This window comes from Marmota flaviventris, chromosome 4 (assembly GCF_047511675.1).
Source record: "Marmota flaviventris isolate mMarFla1 chromosome 4, mMarFla1.hap1, whole genome shotgun sequence".
Lineage (NCBI taxonomy): Eukaryota > Metazoa > Chordata > Mammalia > Rodentia > Sciuridae > Marmota > Marmota flaviventris.
Genome location: NC_092501.1, coordinates 31,834,714 through 31,857,918, shown reverse-complemented (window position 1 = coordinate 31,857,918; position 23,205 = coordinate 31,834,714). Strand labels below are relative to the sequence as shown.

Genomic DNA, 23,205 nt, shown 5'->3' with positions numbered 1-23,205 from the left:
GGTCACTTCAATCACCATAACTGCTTCCCCAAATCATAACTTGTGGGGTCCTGGGCTCACTCTAACAATCATTACCCTCTGGCCCCAAGCAAATCGGAACCCCCATCTGTTTGGAAACAGATGGTCTTGCTTAAACCTACCCTTCACTGGGAGACAGTTGCCAAATATCCAAGTGCAGACTAGGCAGACTCAGGTACAACCCAAGGTCCCAATGCCCAGCTGAGCTAAAGCAGAGTAGGACACAGTCTGGGATGCAAGGAGGGCTGTGGTCCTCGAGGCCAGTGTGCTTCCACTTATCTATCTTCAGTGTCTCTGGGCTCCCTGCCTGCCCAGGCTCTGATCTCAATGGTGAGCACATCCCCAAGCCTCTGGCGAGGCTTTATTTATGGCAGCAAATAAAGAAAGGTCAGAGCTCTTGTGCTCTGATGCCAAAGTTGCTCCAACAAATGATGCCCAGAGGTCTCAGGGCCCCAGAGTCACAGAATAACAAAGGGGTAGTACTGCTTGGGTATAAGATTGTCACTGCTGAATCAAACATCATGCTGGTGAAACCAAGAACAGGAGGGAGGAGGGGAGGCACCTTGGCAGTGGACAGTGTACCTCCCAACTCATCACCTGACACTTCATGTGCCATATGGCCACCAATAACTAAGTAAATAATGACAATTCTGCACACAGTAAGATACAAATGAACTTTCACAGCCATCCTATTGACTATGCCTTATGATCACCTGGGAGATTGGCTGGGTGGGAGATTTGTTACTATTTTCAGAGGAAGAAGCCAACCACTCAGTTCTCAAGTGCAGAGGCTGAGACTGGAGCTCAGCTGTCCTGGTTCCTGGTTCTGTGACCTCCAGAGGCTCCCCTGACAAAACACCTGCCTCTTTGTTTCCAGTTAAAGATGAGTCTTACTAAGGAGAGAGTAGAACCCACCTCCACCTTCCACCCTCCTCCCACCTCCTCAAGACACTAGTTTAAATGAATTCACAGGGACAGAGCGGACAGACCCACAGATTTTAAAAACTAATGAGATCCCCACCCCCACCATGCTCCTCACTGGATGCTTAACACTTCCCTGCAGCCACTCCACATGTATTGTCCCCAATGTCCCCTAAGTGCAGCTGCACCAAGATTGTTCAAGACCCCAAGAACACAGTAGAAACAGTCCCACAGCAAGAGTGGCTAGGCAGGGAGGCAGGGAGAACAGGACAACAGCAGGACACCTCCTGCCCCTGAGGAGCCCACCTCCAAACCATCTGGGCCCAGAGTCCCCAACTCCTCCTGCTCGCTCTGCCTTCTCTCCCTCGTGGCTTCCCTCTGGGTTCATACCTGGCCTTGTCTCAGAAGGAAATCTTGGCTGCACCAGATGGGAATTACAAAGGCCAAACAAGACACACTCTGTGGCATTATTCTTTGGGAAATCTTGCCTTTTGGCTTAAATGGCCCACATCAGGTTTTTTGGGTTTTTGGTTTTTTTTACCGCTTCCCCTTTGATTCCATAAAATGTAGTTGAATGAGCAGTCAAAGAATCACTGGAGCCCAGGAAGGGAAGCAGGAATAAACACTACAGTCATCAAAGTCCCTCATTTAGAGAGAAGAGAATTCACACTCTTAAAGATAAAAGACCGCCCAAGACATCTCTGTTTGTGAAGGGAGAACTAGTCCTTGAACCATTTCTCATTACTCCAACTTAAGCTCTGTGTCACTCCATACTGCAAAAGTGGTGTCAGGAACCAGATGCAGTAGCACATGTCTGTAATTCCAGAGACTTGGGAGGCTGAGGCAGGAGAATCAGAAGTTTGAGGATAGCCTCAGCAACTTAGTGAGACCCTGTCTCAAAATAAAAAATAAAAAGGGCTGGGGATGGAGCTTAGTGGTTAAGTGCTTCTGGGTTTATTCCCTGATACCAAAGGGGGAAGGAATCCTCTGCTAGGCTGTTTAGACAGACACATTAAAGAATTCAAAGTAAAAGTCTCTGAGCAAATAGGACCTCAAAGGTCATCTTATCCATTATTCACTTCACATTTAAATCTCTTTTCTAAAAAGAGTTTTTAATGTTTTACTAGTGTGTTATATATAATAGTGGGGTTCATTTAGACATATTGATATGTGCTTATTAAATAATTTGTTCCGATTCAAACCCCAGTACTTCTCCTTTCCCTCCCCTTGCCCATGATTCTCAACCTCAGTATTTAAAAACTAAAAATATGAGGTCTCAGGATATAGCTCAGTGGTAGAGGGCTTGCCTAGCACACAAGGGGCCCTTGGTTCTATCTTAAGCAGAACAAAAAAAACCAAAATCTGAAAATATGACAGAATGTGCAGGAAACTAATTGCACTGAAATAGTTTCTTTTAATGATCTAGGCTCTTGCCTCCCAGGCTGTGAAAGTATCCCTATTTACCAGCAAAGGTGAAATGCAAGATTTCAGGGTGATGAATGTCAGATGCATAAGGCATGGCAGATGCCTTGGTCTATATATTTGACCCATTCTTCATAGCACCCTTGTGAACTAGGGACAATTTTCAATATACCATCTCAGAGCCTTCGACCAGTGAGAATCAAGAACAACCCATGTCATTATAGGGAACTGGTCCCTAGTTCACCGCCTGATTGGCCAGTGAAGTTACTCCCAGGGAAGTGGAGTGGCCCAACCCACATACCACACACCTTCTAGAAATGCTTTTCAGTACCACCCCAGGCTTCTCTTCAGGAGCCTTACCTTTGTCTTGCCCATTGCTGCCAGGTGCCAAGCCATTCACAACAGCTTTAGAAGTACCATCACATTCTGAAAGAAAGAAAAAGAACATGAGACTTGTGACCATATCGCCCGGAATTTACTGAGTCCCATGTGGTACAAGGTGCTGGGGAAAGAGTCAAGAGACAGCAGAGGGGGGTCCCTAAGTCCCTGATGCAGCTCTATCTATCATCACATGTCCCATCAGTTTTCTCAGGGTTGAGATAGACCCCCTAGGGTGTCCTGGGAGACCTCCAAGAATGTTGTGTGGCCTGAACCAGGCAGGATACAAAATCTATGTAGAGATGGGAAGTATGTTGTGGGTGATATGTGTAAATTCTCTTGCTTCCTTTTCTTTTTCTTTTTGGTTTTTTGTCATGTTGTTGTTGTTGTTTTGTTTTAAGTTTTGTTTTTGGTATATTTGGTCCTAAGGATTGAACCCAGGGGTGCTTCAACACTAAGTTACAGCCTCAGCCCTCTTTATTTTGAGGCAGGGTCTCACTAAGTTACCCAGGTTGGGGGCTGGGGTTGTAGTTCAAGTGGTAGAGCGCTCGCCTAGCAAGTGTGAGGCAGTGGGTTCAATCCTCTGCACCTCATAAAAATAAAATAAAGATATTATGTCCACCTAAAACTAAAATAAATATTTTTTTTTAAAAAAAAAGGTTGCCCAGGTTGACCTCAAACTTATGATCTTCCTGCCTCAGCCTTCCCATGAGGCATATGCCACCATGTCCGACTATGGCTTCTTTTCTAACATATAAAAAAATCTTTTGGGGATGGGGTTGTGGCTCAGTGGTAGAGCACTTGTCTAGCATGTGTGAGGCATTGGGTTTGATTCTCAGCACCACATATAAACAAATAAATAAAGGTCCATTAATAACTAATAAAAATATTTAAGAATAAAATTAAATTAAAATAAAAAATAAAAAAAATCTGTCTAACTCCTCTAAAATGGAACCTCCTATCTGACAAGGCCTGTCTACTTGCTCAAAGGCCAGCTCAACGATACCAAGCCGTGCACCCACAGTGCACCCACAGTGTACCATGTCAGACAATTGGATGGAATCCTCGGGCTCCCTGACATCTTCCCTCACCCGTCCCGAGTCGAGCTTGTCAAAGTCATGCCATCCTTTCCATAGTTTGCCTTTAGACACTTCCCCTCCTCATCACCCCAGTTCAGGTCCTGTGCTACTGTCCCAGAGATGCCATGACCTCCTGACATCCTGGCTGCCTTCTTTCTTTCCCTTCTCCAACCCCTATCTGCATCCGGAGAGCACTTTCTAGACTCTGACCTAACCACCACCTTGCATTAAGGAGCCCTGGGGTGCAGGACAGATGAAAACAAAATGGGACTCTGCAACATGATTCTCTTGGCTGTTTTCCTTTAAATGTACTATATTTGACCTCAGATTTGAAAATTAAAATTGGGGAGTTTAGCCTGGGAATTCACTCATCTAGAATATTATTTCCACTGGGAAATATATGTATTCCAAGTTCCCAAAAGTACAGAAATGATTGTTTGGGATATATAAAGTTTTAGTAAGTAGGGTGACCTGCATCTAGGCAATACAAGGTTATAGTCAAATTAACAAACCAACATTCTTGATTAAAAACCAACCACCCAGCCCACAAGCTTCAGGGGCCACCAGGCCAAGGACAGAGCATATCCAAAGGACAGAGCATAAGCAAATTGCCCTGAATTGAAGTCCCCCGGACCACCTGTCCAAGCCCTTCCCAGCTGTATTTCACTCCTCTCCCTGCCTACTCTGCTGATCTAAACTGAGTGTATTGGAAACTTTCAGACTTCTAGTCCTTGGTTCCTTTGAGGTACTGGCTAGGAATGTGGTTTCCTTACCTTGGGGAAAGCTTATGCATCCTAAAGGCTCACCTTGAATATCACACCTCTTCTGTGTCAGCTGTGACTTTCATCAGTTCTGCTCAGCTGCAGATAACACTGAGACCTTCCCTGCCCAGCAGAAGCCTGGGTCTCACCCAGTTCTTTATCCCAAAATAGATACATAGTGTCAGGGCAGGGAAAATAGGCAGGGGTGCTTGGAGGAGTGCAGCCCCAACAGCAAAGGGCCAAGCAAGCTACAAACATAGTCATAACTATAATTCTTTAAGCATCTATCTGCCTGGGCTTGAGGGTCTAGGTTCAGTATTCCATAATCAGCATTTCACTTTATCCTTTAGACCCAACCCTTTGCAGTTAAGAGTTGGGAACTTCTATAGATAAGAATACTTATGCACCGAGAGAATGTCAGGCCTACCCAAGATCATTAAGCTGGGAGTTGAACAGCCCCAGATCATAGCTCATCTTCTTCCTCCCTAACTAAAATAATTTGGTTTCCTGATTTATTTTATATCACATTTCCCCAAATGCTGGGCTTGAAGCCCAGTCCCAAACTCTAGTAACACATCTGGCTAAGATTTCCACCCTACCAAGGTTCTTTAACAATCAGCCTCCTGAAAGGTTGGACACCCGATAAACTACACAAACAGGCTAGCCTGGCTACAGCCTACACCACACATAAGCAGGGACCCTGGCCCTTTCCACCAGTGCTCTGCACTTCGTCAATGCCAGCCCCAAGGCTGCATCTTGTTCCTCACCCACATATGCCTACAGATAAAGGGTCATTCCGTTGGATGCCAAATCTCCCTTGAGCCCTCATTTTTGAATAGGTAGAAAAATAGCTTTGGTGAGAAGGCAGAAACCTAAGTACAGAAAATATCACAAGTTCCATCACTCAACCATCTTTATCCCTTTCTATGTACCTGCCCTGGTTCCCCTTGATCACAGCTGTTTGAGATTGTTGGCTTTGCCTTGGGCCTCCCCAGGCTTGCAGAGAGTGGCCATGAGCTACCACCAAACCCAGGCACATGTTCTTCCTTTCCCTTTTTCTCTCTTGATTAAACATAATAATCAACCTAGAAGAAACTTTGAAAAAGGGTTTAAAAAGCAATAAAGCCAAACTGGGTGCTAAAGTACACACCTGTCAGCCTAGTTACTCAGGAAGCTAAGGCAGGTAGAACATAAGGTTAGCCTCTGCAACTTAGGGAGACCCTGTCTCAAAATAAAATAAAATTAAATTAAAAGGGCTGGAAATGTAGCTCACTGGTAGAGTGACTCTGGGTATCCCTAGTATCTGACACCCCCCAACCCCTACAACACACCCCCAAAGCAACAAACTCAAGCCTCTGCAGCAGCATGTCCAACAAGCTGCATTTGCCTCCACATCACTCCATACTAGTTAAGTGATCCCAGTTATTAGCCCTGGGGGCTCGATTTCCCCATCTACATAATAGAGGCAGTAAGCCAGGCCCACATTTGGTTTCCAGGAAGATGAAGCAAGACCATGCAGGTAAAGGACTTCTGTCAGATCCTGGCAGCTCAGTCCAAAGGTCAACTGAAAAGAACACGTCTTTCATGCTGCTCTTTCTCTCAAAGATGCAAACAAATGTTTTCCTGGCAATTAGGGTCTTCCCCCTGATCACTGTTAACAGTAGCCCAGTCTCCCATCAGACAAATATTCATGGTGCATTTTCTCATTCCTTACCTTTATGAGGGTGATGTTTTGTTTCTTTCAAATTAAGATAGAAAGTCCTAAGACTGAGATTATAGGGTCACAGGACACAGGGCTTCCTAGGAAATGCCTCCTTTTAGCCCCTCCTTCAGTGAGACCCTGGGGAAGTCCCTTGGGCACTGCCACATCTCACCCTCCCTCCAGGTCCCCCCCTCTTCCTCCTTCGCCTCCCCTAATAGATGTCTGTAGCAGGATGTCAGTTTAGGCGAATCCTGAGATTGGAAGAGTAAGAAACTTTAGACTGTAGAGCAAAACTTTTGCAGGAGGGGAAGCTTATTTTAAATGACAATAAATGCAAATGAACAACAAAAAATGAGTTACATACACCACCTGAGTCCAATTGGAGGGAGAAAGGTACACAGTGTCTTCATACACAGCAAACACACTCAGGAATGGGGGACAAGTCAAGTTCCTCTCTGCAGGGAAAAACTCTGGACTGCTAACAGCATGAACCCCAAGGATAGAGCACTAGCCATGCCTGGGCATGGGGCTCAGTATTTGAAGAGCATTGCTTCACTAAATCCTCTCAAAAATCCCAACAGGTTGGTGTTTTACCATGGCCATTTTATAGAATGCAAAGAAGCATCTACCACAGGCCCACAGCCACCCCGCAAATACATGATGAATGAGGTGGGGGTGTGGCCCTGAGTTTTCCCCCAGGCCACACCTCACACTGTCCTGCAGAGTTCAGGACTTGGCTAAAAGAGCACGGTTGCCAATGAACAAAAAGAGGCTGGTTTTTAATCTACAGAGATAAAATCCTTGAAATAATGCAAGATTAGGGGACCCCTTGAATGAGATATTCACCCAGTTACCCTGCCATCCCCACCTGCAGGTCCTGGGAGGCTCCAGAATATGCTCCAGGGCCATAGTAGGACCAAATTTCTGATGGAACCTTCTCTGCCTCCAATTCTAGGCTGGAACCCTGGCAATTCTTGGCTGCACAATCAACAGGAATCTCTTTCCTTCTCTGTCTTCCTTAACCCTGTGCTTTCCACACCAGCCCAGGACTAAAAATACTCAAAATTAGTCATTTGTTTAGTTCTGCCAGGGGAAATAAAGGAAGTTTCAGATTAGCTCTCACTCTGGGGTAATTATGGTCAATCTGGGTACTTTTGCTGCGATCTCTCAGATGAAGAAATGCCTCTGAGGTGTACACATATGTCAACATTTATCAGATTATATACTTAAAATATCTGCACTGTGTTGTCTGCCGATTATGTCTCACTAAAAGGAAAGAGGGCTGTTGTAAAGATCAGAACATAGTGCATGCAAAGTGCACAGCACAGTTCTGACACCAGAGATACTAAAAAAAATATTAACAATGTATGTGGTGATTTATGACAAGAGTGTGGGTGCTTACTCACGTTTTGAAAAATAAAAATGCTGTGGGGCCCTCAGAGTATATGGGAAATCTGGGTAAACTGCCCGGTTTTGTAGACTTCACAAAAGAAAGGCAGAGTTTTAAATGACTTACCAGAGCTCATGGTGGTGGCAGGACAAGGCTTCTGCAACTGGGGCTCTGAAATGCTCTGCAGAAAAACAAACACCACACAATGACTGGATGAATGGCAAGTTCAAGATAAATCCCTATGGCTAGCATTAAAAATGCAAGCACTGTAGCCCTTGATAAAACAGAGCTGAACCAGGAGTCATCTGGCCAAGCATCCTCAGGCTCACAGCTGGCCACATACTTTGTGACCTTGGGCACATCATTCAATCCTTAATGAAATGTATCCGTTTTAATTGTACGATTAAAGTTTTGACAAATACACATCTTAAAATCACCACTCAAATATATAGAAGCATTTCCATCATCCCAAAAAAGTTCTCTGTGATTCTCTACAATGGATATATCATCCCAACACCCTAGGAACCATGGCTGTGCTTTCTGTCCTCATTAGCTTCTCTCAATGGTGTTTTATAGTTTTTGAAACACAGGTATTGTGTGTACTATGAATACTGAGTTCTAACTGAACACATGCGTAGGTCACACAGTCAGGAAAGTGAGTCCTCAGGGTATGCAGAACCTTGACACTGAAAGTGTTGTCCCAAGACCCTCAGTACTGGTATTAGCTGGGAGCTTATTAAAAATGCAGAAACCCAGACTCCACTTTCTCTACATGACTGAATCAGAATCTGCATTATAACCAGAATACAAGGTAGTCCTTTTGCATTAGAAAATATACCAGAAAAGACATAGAGAAAATCCTTGGTTCACAAATTATGTAATAGGAATGTCAAAATAGGGTAAACGGTCCACATGAGGAGACATGCTTAGTTTCCCTTTTTAACAAGCTGGATTTGGGCACTGGCTTCCCTTCTCAGTTGCTTTGCTTACTATTCTTACACTGACAGAGTAGAATTGTGGAGGTGAAAAGAAAAATCATTCTAAGTCCTTCTCTGTAGCCCAAACCAGCACTAACTTTGCCTGTCACTGTCGAATACACGTGAGACTATCCATGACCTTCAACATCCCCTTAAATTGTTCTCTAAGCTGTGGAAACATTTGTTTTCCGTCAAAGAGCACAAACTTGCTGTGTTCAGTACATACTTCAAACATTTAACCATTTTCTAATCCTACCTTTACAATATCTCAGATTGCCTCCCAGGACCCAAAGGGCTATTTGTGATTATCAGCAAATGTTTATTATTTTCACAATCATTTCATTATGTTAAGGCTTTACTCAATTTTAAAGCATACTGAATGTTTGATCCAATTGTGAAACTATCTTAACAGAAACTATTTTTATTCCTTTGCAGTTCTATCTTTAAATGCATAAATAACATTTACACAGTTATAAACATATTTGAACAGCTTTGTGTTATACATTTATTGATTGATTGATTGATTGATTGTAGTACTGGGGATGGAACGAGGGTCTCACACATGTTAGAAAAGCAATCTACCATTGAGCTACACCCTCAGCGCCTTCATTTTTAAAAACAGCTATTTCATGAACATTTTTCTGGGTTTCTACAGTCAGTATATTCATCACTTTTATGGCTGTATACTATTTCACTGTAATAGTACTCCACAGTCCATTTACCAATTTCCTCTGCACAGTCTCATTTAATTCATCTTAATTTTAAAAGTGAGTACAAAGCACACAGCCACTTAGGCTGGGGAAGAAATGAATAGAGATAATGGAGCTATCACATGAACCAAGCAAAAAAAGGGGCCTCAACTCGCACTGAAGAGTAGTCACTGTCACTTGGGGTTATCCTTTTGTACATTTTATGCTTCTCAGTACAGAAACTATTAACTTCTAAGTGTCAGCCCCACTCTTACTTATAAACTGATCTAAAGTAGACATGGTCAGGGATATTATTCAAACATTTAACCATCACTTTGCCACAGCTGTCCACCAACAGGAGTTGTTGAGAGCCACAACCGAAGGGGCCCCAGCAAACTTCCAGCTGCCAGCTGATTGGCTCCTGTTGGGTGATGCTCATTGGGCTGTTTCCCCGCCCTTTCAGACCTCGGAGCTGCTCATTGGGGGACTCTTTTGGCTCCACCCATGCGACCCAGTCAATCAGCCTCAAGAGCAGGAGGAGTGGGGGGTTGAGAGGCTTGTGGGAAGCCAGTGGTGGCAGTTGGGCTCTGAGGGAATTCCTGAAGAGCTCATGTGGTGCGGCGTGTGTGTGTGTGTGTGTGTGTGTGTGTGTTCGTTCTAAAAATAAAGTTCGTTCCTGCTGGATAAGTGGCTCGTAAATTGTGCCCAACCAGACTGCGGCATTCAGTTGCAGCCCTCTTTGTAGGACTCTTCCCGAGGCTGGTGTTAACCATTCAGTGGCTGGATGGAGAGAGGTAGAAGAACAGAAGCAGAGTGGACCCAGGATAGTATGAAATAAACCATTTCAATATTTCAAGAGCTCGTGTGACTCTAGCAGGCATGAATGACAACATATGGGTGAGTACCAGGTCTTCACTTTTAAGGTAGTGGATTCTGATGCATGCTCTCACTTGGTGACAGTTTGAAACTACACAGGTGACATTAGGGGGGCAATTTAAAACACAATCAAAACTGCAGCAAGGGTGGCAGTGACAGCTATGCCAAGGACGATACCCAGGGTCCAAGCCTCACTAATGGTGGCAACAGCAGCTACATCCTACTCAGACTCCTCCGGGGCCTGACTGTGGCTCTGATCCAGCCTCCTTGAATTGCTGCACAGTTCTGATTACAGTTTTCCAGGCTTCAATAACCCCATGAATCTGTAACCAGAATGTTGCCAATAAAACCCTTTTTAGCTGTAGCCCACAAGAATTGGGTTCTGGTTATTTGTAATCTAAGAACCTTGACCAGTACCAGACAGGAAGGAGGAGTCCCAAAGGATTCACCTAATAGGAAACTATTCCTTTCTTCCAAAGTGAGGCCAGCCAGATCTGAATCCCGGGACCCAGCAATGGCTTTGTCTCTACAACCCGAAGAGCTCACAGTCGAGGCAGCGAGGTGCATCAGGAGGCTGCACAAACTGAACCTGACCAGAACCCTGGAATCTCTGAGGGTCCCATCTAGCCCTGCTGTTTCTTTAGAGGCAGTGCCACCTATTACAATCAGATGTGGACTCGAGAGCTTATTTTACATAAAAACCTTGCACACCTAACATTTCTTTAAAAACCAAGCTGTAAAGAGCTTATTTGGTTGAATGTGTGGTGCAAATCTTTGGAATGTCTCCCACGAGTCCCCTCCAAAGGAATCAGGCACCTTGGGGTAAAAGCCAAAGGGAAGAAAAGGGTCATCTAGTGACAAAAACAGACACTGGCAGGTAGACAGTTTTTCCCAGTGGGAAACCTAAGCAATGTCACAGTGTGAGTGGGCCAGCAAGAGCTGAACAGCCATCCCGTGCCCTGGGCTGTGGGCCCTACCTGACTTTGTCAAAGCATCATAGCATCAACACAACATTCCACCGAAAGAACAAGATGTGAAATATCTACAATTGTTAAGAAAGCATCCGGATAATTAATGGTCCTGCAAAGTCCCTCTCTAAGATGTTTTGATAACAAAGAATGAATAATTGCTAAAAAGCAAAAACTGTACTCATGCTTCCAGCCGAAAAAGGATCAAATTACTGAACACAGATTGTTTAATAGGGAATGAAAGGAGGTCCTTATAAGGCTAGTTTGGGGAATGTGACTATGGAGAAACTGAATTTGTACAGCAGAGTTTCTTGGAGGAGAAGGAGTCCTCGGTTAACCTGTCATATGGTCCTTCCAGCTTCTCCTATACACTATGGTGTTTGGCCTCCATAGCTCCTTCCTGTCCCCAATACTAGTTTGTAAATTTCCAGAAGGGAATGACTGTGTCTGTCCTCAGCACTGAGTATGCAGTAGGTGCTCAACCACTGACTTTGTCCTTGCTTCTATTTAGCCTTGAGAACCTGACTTTGGAGTCTTACTTGCAAAAGAGTCAAGACCCTCCTTACTGCGTAAGAGGGAGGAAGGTCCCCGCTCAGACAAAATCTCAGTTAGACTCTGTCTTTGAAATCCAATCTGGGACTTGATTTTATATATTTTCAGCTATTTCCAATGGCTTGTGAAGAATAGAGACAGCTCACAAAGCCCCAGAATAACGCTCGGCCTTATTTCTTTGTACTTTGCTGATCTACCAGCTCAAGAGCCACATTTCTCCAATTTTTCGACAGCTCCTTCTCTTCTCAAGCTCTATTAATGTCACTTCTCTTCAAATGTACTCTCTACAGTATTAGAATGGGTGCAGAAGTCTCTTCAGAAAGCCAGAAAGGATAAACACTGAGTCGCTGACACTTCCTTTCAAGAGGAAGAAACTAGGATAAACTTGACTCTGACATTAACTTTGGTCTGGAATCCCAGGAATGGCTGGGGGCTCAGAACACCACAACCTGAAGGTTTCTGTGAAAAAAACCAATGTTTCTGGAGAGGGAGCAATAGGAAAACACATCAGAAAGGCCATCCCCCACATCCTCCCATTTCCTCTGGGAGTCTCTCCAACTTGGTTTCCGTTCTAACCAATTATCTGAAATGGCCTTCACAAAGGTTTCCAGTGCACACACATGGCCAAGTCCAACTGTTTCTGAACTAGTCAGACCTCACTGAAATACCCACTGCAATTAACTCCTTCCTCCTCCCCCCAAGACACTTTCTGGTACTGATTCAAGTGTCACCGTGAGCTAATTTACATTGGGGCATGAGGAGCCTCCTTTTAGAGCAAGGATCTCTGTATTTCTTCTAGAAGTTTAAGAGTCTGAGAGGGTCACGAGTTGGTCCTAGTTCCTTTCCAAGTACATGCTCACTTCCTTGGGGGTTTCATCTGGACTACTAAACCAAGAAGGATCCATGCAGTTTCTTTTATCCTTTTCTAGAGTTTTCCAACTACACTGGAAGGAGTCCATGAGCTCTGTCCCATAGGCCATGAAGTGGGCACCTACCCACCCACTCCCCACCCTCTATATCAACTCTGGGCAATTGTGCTTTTATCAATTTCATTCATTTATACCTCATGAGTTTTCCCTGTATAAACACATTCTGTGGCAACTAGTTTTAAAAAGGAAAAAAATGATCATAAACCAAACATTTAATCTACCTTCTTATTATCTGGGTGCAGAAACTGAGATTCAGAAAAACAGTCTCCCTTCTTTAATAGGTCCTGCTTTTTGGTCCTTCTATTAAGTTCTCTACACTTCCCTCCTACCCCTCTTCTATTTCCTCAACCAGCCTCAACCTTGTAACCAGTAATGAATGCCAGATGACAATCAGCCCTCCACATTTAATAGACAAAATGTGTCACTGCCTCCTTAGAATCTTTCAATGGTGGGCTGTGGTTGTGGCTCAGCGGTAGAGTACTCACCTAGCATGTGGGAGGCCCTGGGTTCGATCCTTAGCATCACATAAAAATAAATAAACAAAGGTATTGTGTCCGTCTACAACTAAAAAATAAATATTTTTTTTAAAAAGTCTTTCAATGGTACCCACAAGACAATGTGAAATCCAGATAACCAGTTATAAAGCCCAGCTGAGTCCATTGTTCATCTTTTCCCATTCTCTCTGCCCTGCCTCTGCTGCCACATCCCCAGTGCCCACCAGACAGTGAACACCTGGTAGGCAGGGATGGCTTTTATTCACCTCTGCACCCTAGTATCTGGTATAGTGTCTCATTCAGAGCAAGCTCCCCCTGATGCTAGTGAAGATCTGTCCCTCAAGAGTATCTGTGTGAGGAGGAGATCAAGATGGCTTAATAGATAAGGTCACTTTCCTGGATGCTCCCTGGCAGGAAACTAAAAAAGCAGATGGGCAGCTTCTCGACAGGGTGGGTTAAAAAAAAGTGTGGCGGGGGACTTTACTGGGAATTAACACTGGACATTTGAAGCAGATCAGGGACTCAGGGGGTTGAATATAATAAAATAAGGAAGAAATCCCCAGCTCCACCATTACAGCTGCCACTAGAGGCACCAGCCAGAACAGTCCCTCCATAAGCAAATTGAAGGGACAAAGGAATTAAAGGAACCTGCATTTTTTTAGGAGGACTGAGGTGTGTCTGGGTACAAAGAGATAAGAGATCAAAAACACTGCCCAACTAAGCTGAAAGGTGTGCTGCACAATACCCTTGTGTGGGGAAGAAGCACACCTCTTCTGACTGCCCACATAGGACAGAGGAAGGAACCATTTTGCAGCTGGGGTGCGGGGCCTGGCAGATGGGTGAGCCAATTCCTGGCAAAATACAGTTTGGCCCAAAATACAGGCCTGGAAAACTCACACTGCTCAACAGAGAGTGTGCAGAAGTGACCAGGAGAAAAATCAAACATGGAGAGGGATTTACACAGGGTAATACAGGTCATGGAAACCCCCACACACACACCAATCTGGCTACTTGCAGGACTGACAGCCTGGCTGGGAATTCATAGGAATTCAAAGAACTGGGGCAGGAGAGATTGAATTTGGAGACTGAACCAAGAGACCAGGAAACAGGCAGGTAACAGAGGGGGCTAAGAATTGGCTCCACCATCGTGAAATCCAGGGGAAATCCCGGGGTTCAGTCTTTCAGCATGGACCAGCAACTACTAGGCCCTGGATGTGCACTGATTTAAAATCTTTAGACCAATTACCATTCAATGACAAGAACATGGAGCCCACCTAAGCCTAAAACCCACCTCCAAGAGCTCCTCCAATGGGATTTACTCTTAACACTCCAGCAACCCCACCCAGAGGGTAGAAGAGTCATCACATTCCAGCCCACCCCACCTAATATTGCTGAAAAGGGAAGCTGAGAATCTTTTGAACTCCAACAGAAACAATTCTTTAACTTTTCAATGAGATTTTTTTTTTAATTTTTTTCTTTTTTCTTTCCTCTAATTGTGACCTAAATGCTTCATGGACATTTAAACATATTCATATTTGGGTTTTTTTCCCTCATTTCTAGCACTTTTGAAGCTGGTTATTTTTCATGGATCAGTTTTTTGAGGACTAGAATGTTTTATTAGTATATTTTGTTTTGTGTTTTTTTAAAATTTTTTAATTTTCATTTTATATATTTTTTCTCCTACTTATCTGTTTCCATTGATTCTCTATCTTTTCTATTAATAGCAAATCTCTATTGTTCTCTCTTTCACTCTTCCTTTTTTACTTCTATTTCCTCTCCTCCTCCCCCCTCATAATTATTACAACTCCAGTTCTCTCCCTGTTCACCATTCTCATTGTAAACCCTTTTGCAAACTTACTGTTTTTACTGCAGGCAATAACTGATCACATAATTTCTGCTTATTGTGACAATTAACAATGCTGATGCCATAGCAGGAACTATTTGGTTTAATGCTGTATATTGTTTGCATCAGTTGTTGTTATTATTTGTCTCCCCCTAAATGGTGAGGTACTAGAAACCATCAAGGATACTATAAGTCCACAGGGTAGAAACTCTACTGCCTCTGATCCATACTGTTAGATGGGTAGACATGAAAAGTCAATAACATGAAAAGTCAATGGAACAAATCACCTTAAACAAACCAAGATACTTCAACAACAGAATCCATCAATACCACCATGGAAGAAATATCAGAGAAAGAGTTTAGAATGTTCATAGTTAAACTGAACAGCAAGGTAAAGATGTAAGGAGTGAAATCAGAGAGAAAATACAGGAAGTGAAAGATCACTTCAACAAAGAGATAGAAATTCTGAAAAAAAAAATCAAGCAAAAACCCTCAAAATGAAAGGATTAATAAACCAAATTAAAAATTCAATGGAAAGCATCACTAGCAGACTAGACCATTTGAAACACAGTTTCAGGCAATGAAAACAAAATATAAAATCTTGAAAACAAAGGTGATCATGGAAAAAAGATGTTAAAAGACCATGAACAGAACTTCCAAGAAATACAGGATAATGTGAAAATACCAAATATAAGATTTATCAGGATAGACGAAGGCTTGGAGATACAAACCAAAGGAATGCATAATCCTCTCAATGAAATAATATCAGAAAATTTCCAAAACCTGAAGAATGAAATGGAAAATCAAATATAGGAGGCTTACAGGACCCTGAATATACAAAATTACAACAGACCCACACCAAAGCACATTATTATAAAAGTGTCTAACATACAGAATAAGGACAGAATTTTAAAGGCTGCCAGAGAAAAATAACAGGTCATTAGAGGGAAATCAATCTGGATCTCAGTTGATCTCTCAACCTAGACCCTCAAAGCCAGGAGTTCATGGAATAATACAATCTCTGAAAGAAAATGGATGCCAGCCAAGAATACTATACCCAGCAAAGTTAAGCTTCAGAATTGATGATGAAATATAAGCCTTCCATGATAAACAAAAGTTGAAAGAATTCACAACTAGAAAGCCTGCACTACAAAACATACTCAATAAAATATTTCATGAAGAAGAAATGAAAAATAAAAGTGAAAACCAGAAAACGGAGGAACTATACTAGAAGAATAGTTAAAGGAGAAACTAACTCAAATTAAAAACCAGAAATAAACAAAAATGATGGGGAATAAAAATCATTTGTCAACAATAACATTGAATGTAAATGGCCTAAACTCATCAATCAAAAGATATAGACTGGCAGGCTGGATTTAAAAAAAAGACCCAATAATATTCTGTCTCTAAGAGACTCACTTCATAGGCAAAGACATCCACAGACTGAAGGTAAAAGGATGTGAAAAAAACATATCATTCACATGGATCTTGTAACAAGCAGGGGTTTCTATCCTCACAGCAGATGAAGTGGATTTCAAGCCAAAGCTAATGAGAAGGAACAAAGAAGGTCATTTCAAGCTGCTTAAGGGAATTATATATCAACAAGATATAACAATTATAAATATTTATGCCCCAAACAATGGAGCATCTACATACATCAAACACATCCTTCTCAATTTCAAGAACCAAATAGACCACAACACAATAATACTGGGTGACTTCAACATGCCTCTTTCATCACTACATATATTTCAAACAAAAACTAAATAAAGAAGCTATAGAACTAAAAAAAAAACAATTCATAATTTCGACTTAACAGACATATATAAAATATTTAATCCACCAATGACTGAATACACTTTCTTCTCAGCAGCACATGGATCCTTCTCTAAAATAGACCATATCTCAAGTCACAAGCAACTCTTAGCAAATACAAAACAAAAAAATAGAGATAATACCTTGCATTCTATCAGATCATAAGGGAATGAAATTAGAAATCAATGATAAAATAAAAAATAGAAGCTACTCTAACACCTGGAGACTAAATAATATACTATTGAATGACCAATGGATAGCAGAAGAAATCAAGAGTATCTGAGCACACTTCTCCTCTTCCCTTGCCAACACCCTCCATCCCACACCTAACAAAGCATCCTACTCTTGCCAATTATTCCATTCTCCTGGCCCATGCATCCTTGCACCCGCTGTTTTGTTCCATCATCTCATCCATGGAACACTACCATGGCCTAATAAGCCTCAAATTGCCTATAACCCATGTACCACCATGTTCTGACTTCAGCAACAAAGAGTTCCTGGGTCAAATTTCAATGGGGAAAAAAATCCATGGGCTCTGGAAGCTCAGAGGGGTTGGCTAGGCAGTGAACCTCTTAGGAAAAAATAATGTATCTACAAACAAAGGCCTGATGATACAATTCAAATAGCATTTCTCTTTTGGCAGGGGATAGGGTAATAGGGATTGAACCCAGGGGTGTTTTTATCATTGAGCTATGCCTCAAAACCTTTTTAAAATTTTTTATCAGACCTCACTGATTTGCTGAGATTGGCTTTGAACTTGCAATTCTCTTGCCTCAGCCTCCTAAATTACTGGAATTACGGTGTACACCACTGCACCCAGTTTCAAATAGCATTTCTTTGGCTTACTTATTTAGGGCAGTGCTTAGCAGACCAATATGATTAGATTCAACTGCTGTCTTTGAAGCCATCACAAGGCTATAGAATAAGAGGAATACAGTTTAAATGTAATATAATCAGATGACCCTTCTGCTAGCAATTTGGAATAAGTGTGATCAGAATACAGAAAAAAAAATAGGGAATAAATTTTGCATAAGAGAGAATCAAGGGATGAATAAATAAGAAAATTCCCAAATGTTCAAGAAAATACTTCCTAAAATCTCCTCAACTATCACACTTTGGGAAATAATGATCTAAAAATTCAAGTCAAAATTCCTTAACATGACATAAAGCCCTGAAAGGGAAATTGTATAGATCCTTCTGGATTTAGTAGTCTAGATGAAACCCTCAAGGAAATCAGCATGTAGTTGGGAAGGAATGAGGACCAGCTCATGGCCCTCTCTGACCCCTAAACTCCTAGAAGAAATACAGAGGCCCCTGTTCTAAAAGGAAGCTCCTCATGCTCCAAGACCTCATTCCAATTCCTTTTCCATTCTTTTTTTTTTTTTTAAAGAGAGAGAGAGAATTTTAGTGTTTACTTTTTAGTTTTTGGTGGACACAACATCTTTGTATGTGGTGCTGAGGATCGAACCCAGGTCGCACGCGTGCCAGGCGGACGCGCTACCGCTTGAGCCACATCCCTAGCCCATCCTTTTCCATTCTTATCTCCCTTACTCCATAAGGCCTAAACTCCATGTGTCTCGGACTTGCTATTCCTCACCCCCCTGAACTTCAAGGCCAGTCCCGAAAGCCAGATACACTAGACCAACAAAAACTAAAGATTTTTTTTTTCTTATTTTGTTTGGCCCTGTTAAAAGCCATGGAGATGAGGAACTCATTTTAATAAGACCCATTTATGATCACAGAATTCAGAAATCCCATGCCCAAGCTTCCACTAAAACCATCACACTCTCATTCCAGGCCCATATCAGAGAAGGGTCAGATGCAAAATTAGAACTAGTAAATCTGCAACTATGTTTTACCTACAATACTTAAGTGAAACCTTTAAATAAACATACAGTATTGATTTCTGCCAACGAAACTGCCAATAAGCAAAATAGAGCCAAAGAATAGTTGCAAGTCTTATAAAAATGCAATGTTGTATATGCCTCAAAGAATACAGTTCAGGAGATAATTCATAACCATATATTACATTGTCTATTAAAATGCATGCTTGCAGCAAACCTAAAAGAAAGGGTTAATATCCTTATTTCACAGTGCACTTACACTAAGTTCACAGAAAAAAAAAAATTAAAGGGATTAAGAAATAACTCCCAGAAGAGAAAAATGTGAACAACAAACAAATCTATGAGAAAATGTTCACTTAACCTCACTAGTTTTTAAAAAGTATTAAAATAATGATTAATCATTTATTCTACTTCTTAACATTAGTCCACAAATTTTTAAAAAATAAACACTCATGGTTGGCAAATGCAGACACTGTTTTGTTTTCATACACAGCCAATGATACTGTAAATTGCTACCACTATTTTCAGCAATACGCAGCAAAGAACTGAACACCTCATTCCCTTTGTGTTTTAAGGGAATCTAGCCTAAAGAAAGAACTTCATGTAACTCTAAAATTATGCCTGAGATGTTTTCCACAGCTTTATTTAAAATAGTGAAAAAATGAAAACATTGTAGTGTTTAGTAACAGGGGGACCAATTACCTGTCCACATAGCCCTTGGGTGGACTATTGAACAGTTATGAGAATAATGCTTCTGTATACCATACAACATGGGGAAAGGCTCTTATCAAAATATTAGATGAATATAGCAGGGTATAGATCTGTATAGCATTTGTTATTATAATTATGTTAAAGCAAATATTTGAAAGAAAATATGTCCAAATTCTAATAGTAACTATAATATCAGGAGTTATAGGTAACTTTTTCTTTATAACTATATAACATATGTGTGTGTGTGTAGTTATATATAGCTATAGCTATATAGTTATATGGTTAAGTATCATCTATCTGAAATGCTTGAGAACAGAAGTTATTTTGGATTTCAGACTTTAGAATATTTGCATGTAAATAATGCAAGCTCTTGGGGATAGGACACAAGATGAGCATGAAATTCATTTATGTTTTACATATGCCTTATATGCATAGTATAAAGATAACTTTATGGGTTATTTTTAGTGTGCCTGCATCTTGAGTGCAATCTGTCACAGGAAGTCAGGTGTGGAATTTTCTACTGTGGTATCCAACTCAAAAAGTTTGGGAATTTAGAGCACTTCAAATTTTGGACTTTCAAATTAGGGATGTTCAACTAGTAGTGCATTTATTTTTTTTTAATGAAAAGTTGTTGTTTCTAGTCCATATTTGGTATCAGATACATGATTGTTTAATCTTTAGAAATTTCAAGAGAATATTCTAAGAGACCCGCTAAAACAAATACCACTAACAATCTTGTCGTTTAAAATGGCAGCTCCACATGATGCATTCTTCCCCAGGACTAATAGCAACTACCCCAAATGTAAATTTGAAACTTCACTGAAAGTATACTAAACCTGCCCAAAAGTCAACATGAAAAACTGAAAACATTAACTTTTCCAACATTAATCAAGTGATTGCTTACATTTAATGAAGACAAACTACTCCCAGGCAGTTCCTTATGAGGACAAGGAGGGGAATGACTAAAATGTTCAGCCAATTTTCCAAAAGAGGCAACTGCACCAAAACATTTTATTTTAGAAGAGTTAGTAGGGGCTGCCAGGTGACAACACACATAGTATCTTCGTTGGTCCTAAACCTGCGCCCTGTCAATTCCCTGTTCCTCACCCAACTCCACTGCATTCCAGAGCCCTGAGCTCTGGCTCAAGTTCTTAATATGTACAACTCTGGGCACACAAAGTTTCTTAAACATGTACTCTTACCCAAGATCATCCTCTAAATGTGAAAACTGGCCCATTTGTGTTTCCCAAATATGGTCATGTCTACAGAACCAAAACAAGACTGTCTAATTGTGATATCTACTTAAACAATCCAGATCATTCCCAAATTTATGAGATAAAAGCAAGACATTTTAACTGTTTAAATTGTAAATAACCTCAAAATAAAAGCAAGCCTGGATAGAGATGCCATGTTTCTTCTGAAGTGATGATATACAATGTCTACCTTTCAAGAAAGTATGAACGAGAAAACATTTTGAATTCTCAGGAGAATCAAGGTTGGGCCTTAGGCCACACTGTAGATAAATGAGACTAAGAAGGTACTGTGTGTGAGTAGAAAAAAAAAATCTAAACAGGCTTTGAAAAAGGGCCCGTTAGAACTTGAGAAAGGGAAAAAAAAGGTTGGGTTTGGCATGGCAGGAGAGGTGTCCCTCTCACCCAACCCACACATGGTTCCCACTCCACTTTTCTTTTAAGCCATAAAATTCTGAAGGCTACACATTCACCACATCCTATATTATACAGACATCTGCAATCCAGGCCTATTCCAGCTCAGGAATGAGGGGACAGAGGCTCCATTCAGTAAAATGACTGAGTCTTTTGCATACATAACTTAAATACTTCAATTCATAATACTGGCTTATTCAAAAATTGCTTGTTTTCCCTAAGTTTTGTCACTTTACTGAAAGTATACCAAACCTTCCCAAAAGTCAACATGAAACACTGAAAACATTAACTTTTCCAAGAAAACCTCTTTTCTCCGTGATATTTGTTTAACAGCTAAGGTGAAATGCATAATACCCACAAACTCAGAATCAGTTAATTCCTGACCTCAGGCTGTGGAGGTCAAAGATCCTTAGTGTCTAACTGTAATGAACCAGACACTCAGTTCCTACTACTCACACAGCATTACGGTAACTACTTTTTTCTAATCTCTTCATTTTTTTTGCACTAATTTTAGGCAATATTTTTGACATATCAGGTATAAAATATGCATCCAAGTATTTGAGAATACAATGCAAATTTCCGAAATGGGTTTTCTTCAAACTAAGATGAAACCACTAATATATTCCAATATAGTACCTAGCTCACAGCAAATAATTAATGAAAGATTTTTTTTTTTCTAAATCTGTTGTCTCTCAAGTAAGACTGCCTGAATATAGGTTGGCATCTAAAATATACTTACATACTAATATATAAAAATTAATGTATTTGTAATCCCAGTAACTCAGGAGGCTGAGACAGAAGGATCACAAGTTCAACACCAGCCTCAGCAAAACAGCAAGGCCCTAAGGAACTTAATGAGACCCTGTCTCAAAATAAAAACTAAAAGGGGCTGGGGGATGTAGTTCAGTGGTAAAGCACCCATGAGTTAAATTCCAAGTTCAAAAAATATATATAATATATAAATATATACATATATATTAATGTATGTTTACACACACACACACACACAAAATGTATCTACACTGCAGGCACAGAAGAACCCTGACTCAACTGGCATCTAGTCTATACTTCTGACTGCAGTTGCTACATGTGCCTTGTGACAGCTGGAAAACAAATCAGGGTCAGAAGAATAAGATTTGCATCCAAACTTGGCCAGAGCCGTGCAAATTAGAAGTGCCTTGCTTGTCAGCTTTAGTTGACTTACTTATAAAATGGTATTAATAATGCCTAATTTAATAAATTGTTCTAAAGATTAAATTTAAAATTTTATGTGAAACATTGTAGATTGTGTTGTAAAGGGAAACATATTCTAACAAACAAGGAATTAGTATAATCTTTTTTAGTCTTTTGTATTATATTAACAGATTATATAATCACTCTTTATCTGCTCATGAAGCTGATGTTACCAGTACTTGCTGGTACCAAAAAATCTGACTTTTCAAACTACAGTAGGATTTGGGCACCAAGAAATTGGTCTCTAGTTCCTTCCTATGCAAAGTTGAGGGATGAAAGCAACTATTGGTAAACACATCATGTATTTTAAAACATCAGAGTTGTTCTCTCTTAAGGTCTCAAGAAGCCAAACCATCATATAAACTCACTGCTTTTGCAAGCAAAGGCTCTGTGCTCATGCTACAGAACAGACAGGTGAACCATCTCTTCATTTCCTAAAAGATGACTGAGAATCAACCCCTTTACGTTATGTCATTTCTGATCCTCAGAATATCTACTAAGGTTTCTACACCTGTTGTGCAAATGGAGAAACAGTGCCTCTGTAAAAATTACAAGACTCAGTGAAGAGTATTGTAGGAGCAAGAGGGAAAACTAGAATACAGATCCTGGTTCTGGCTCCACCAGGTCCAAAAAAAATGGTCCTTGCATGAGATAACATGTTCCTGCACAAAGACTCTTTGGAGAATACAACGACCTACAACTCCTATCATCTTAGGAGTTTTTATCCAATTGTGGTAATAAGATAATCACATTTATCAATGAATATAAGAGAAAGTGCCTACCTTGGAAGACCTTATATCCTAGCTGGGGAGAGACACTGATATCCTGGAAACCATACAAATAATGTAGAAGAGTGTCTCTGGGCTGCCCTTCGCTGTAGGGAGATATTGAATGTGAGAATGCAAGGCTTCAGAATTTCCTGGAGAATGGAATGAACTG

At 41.0% G+C, this 23,205-nt stretch overlaps 1 protein-coding gene across 23 annotated transcripts in view; it reads right to left on the bottom strand.

The window, feature by feature from the left end:
- Positions 1-23,205, bottom strand: part of Sorbs1 (sorbin and SH3 domain containing 1) — a 231,918-nt gene that overhangs the window by 110,699 nt on the left and 98,014 nt on the right. For all 23 annotated transcript variants that reach the window (XM_071611075.1, XM_071611055.1, XM_071611059.1 and 20 more), the window contains exons 3-4: positions 7,798-7,852; positions 2,722-2,787 (exon numbers count right to left, since the gene is read on the bottom strand). In XM_071611075.1, coding sequence (XP_071467176.1) covers positions 2,722-2,787; positions 7,798-7,807 — 76 coding nt within the window. In that variant the 5' untranslated portion in view covers positions 7,808-7,852. The remainder of the gene's footprint in view (positions 1-2,721; positions 2,788-7,797; positions 7,853-23,205) is intronic.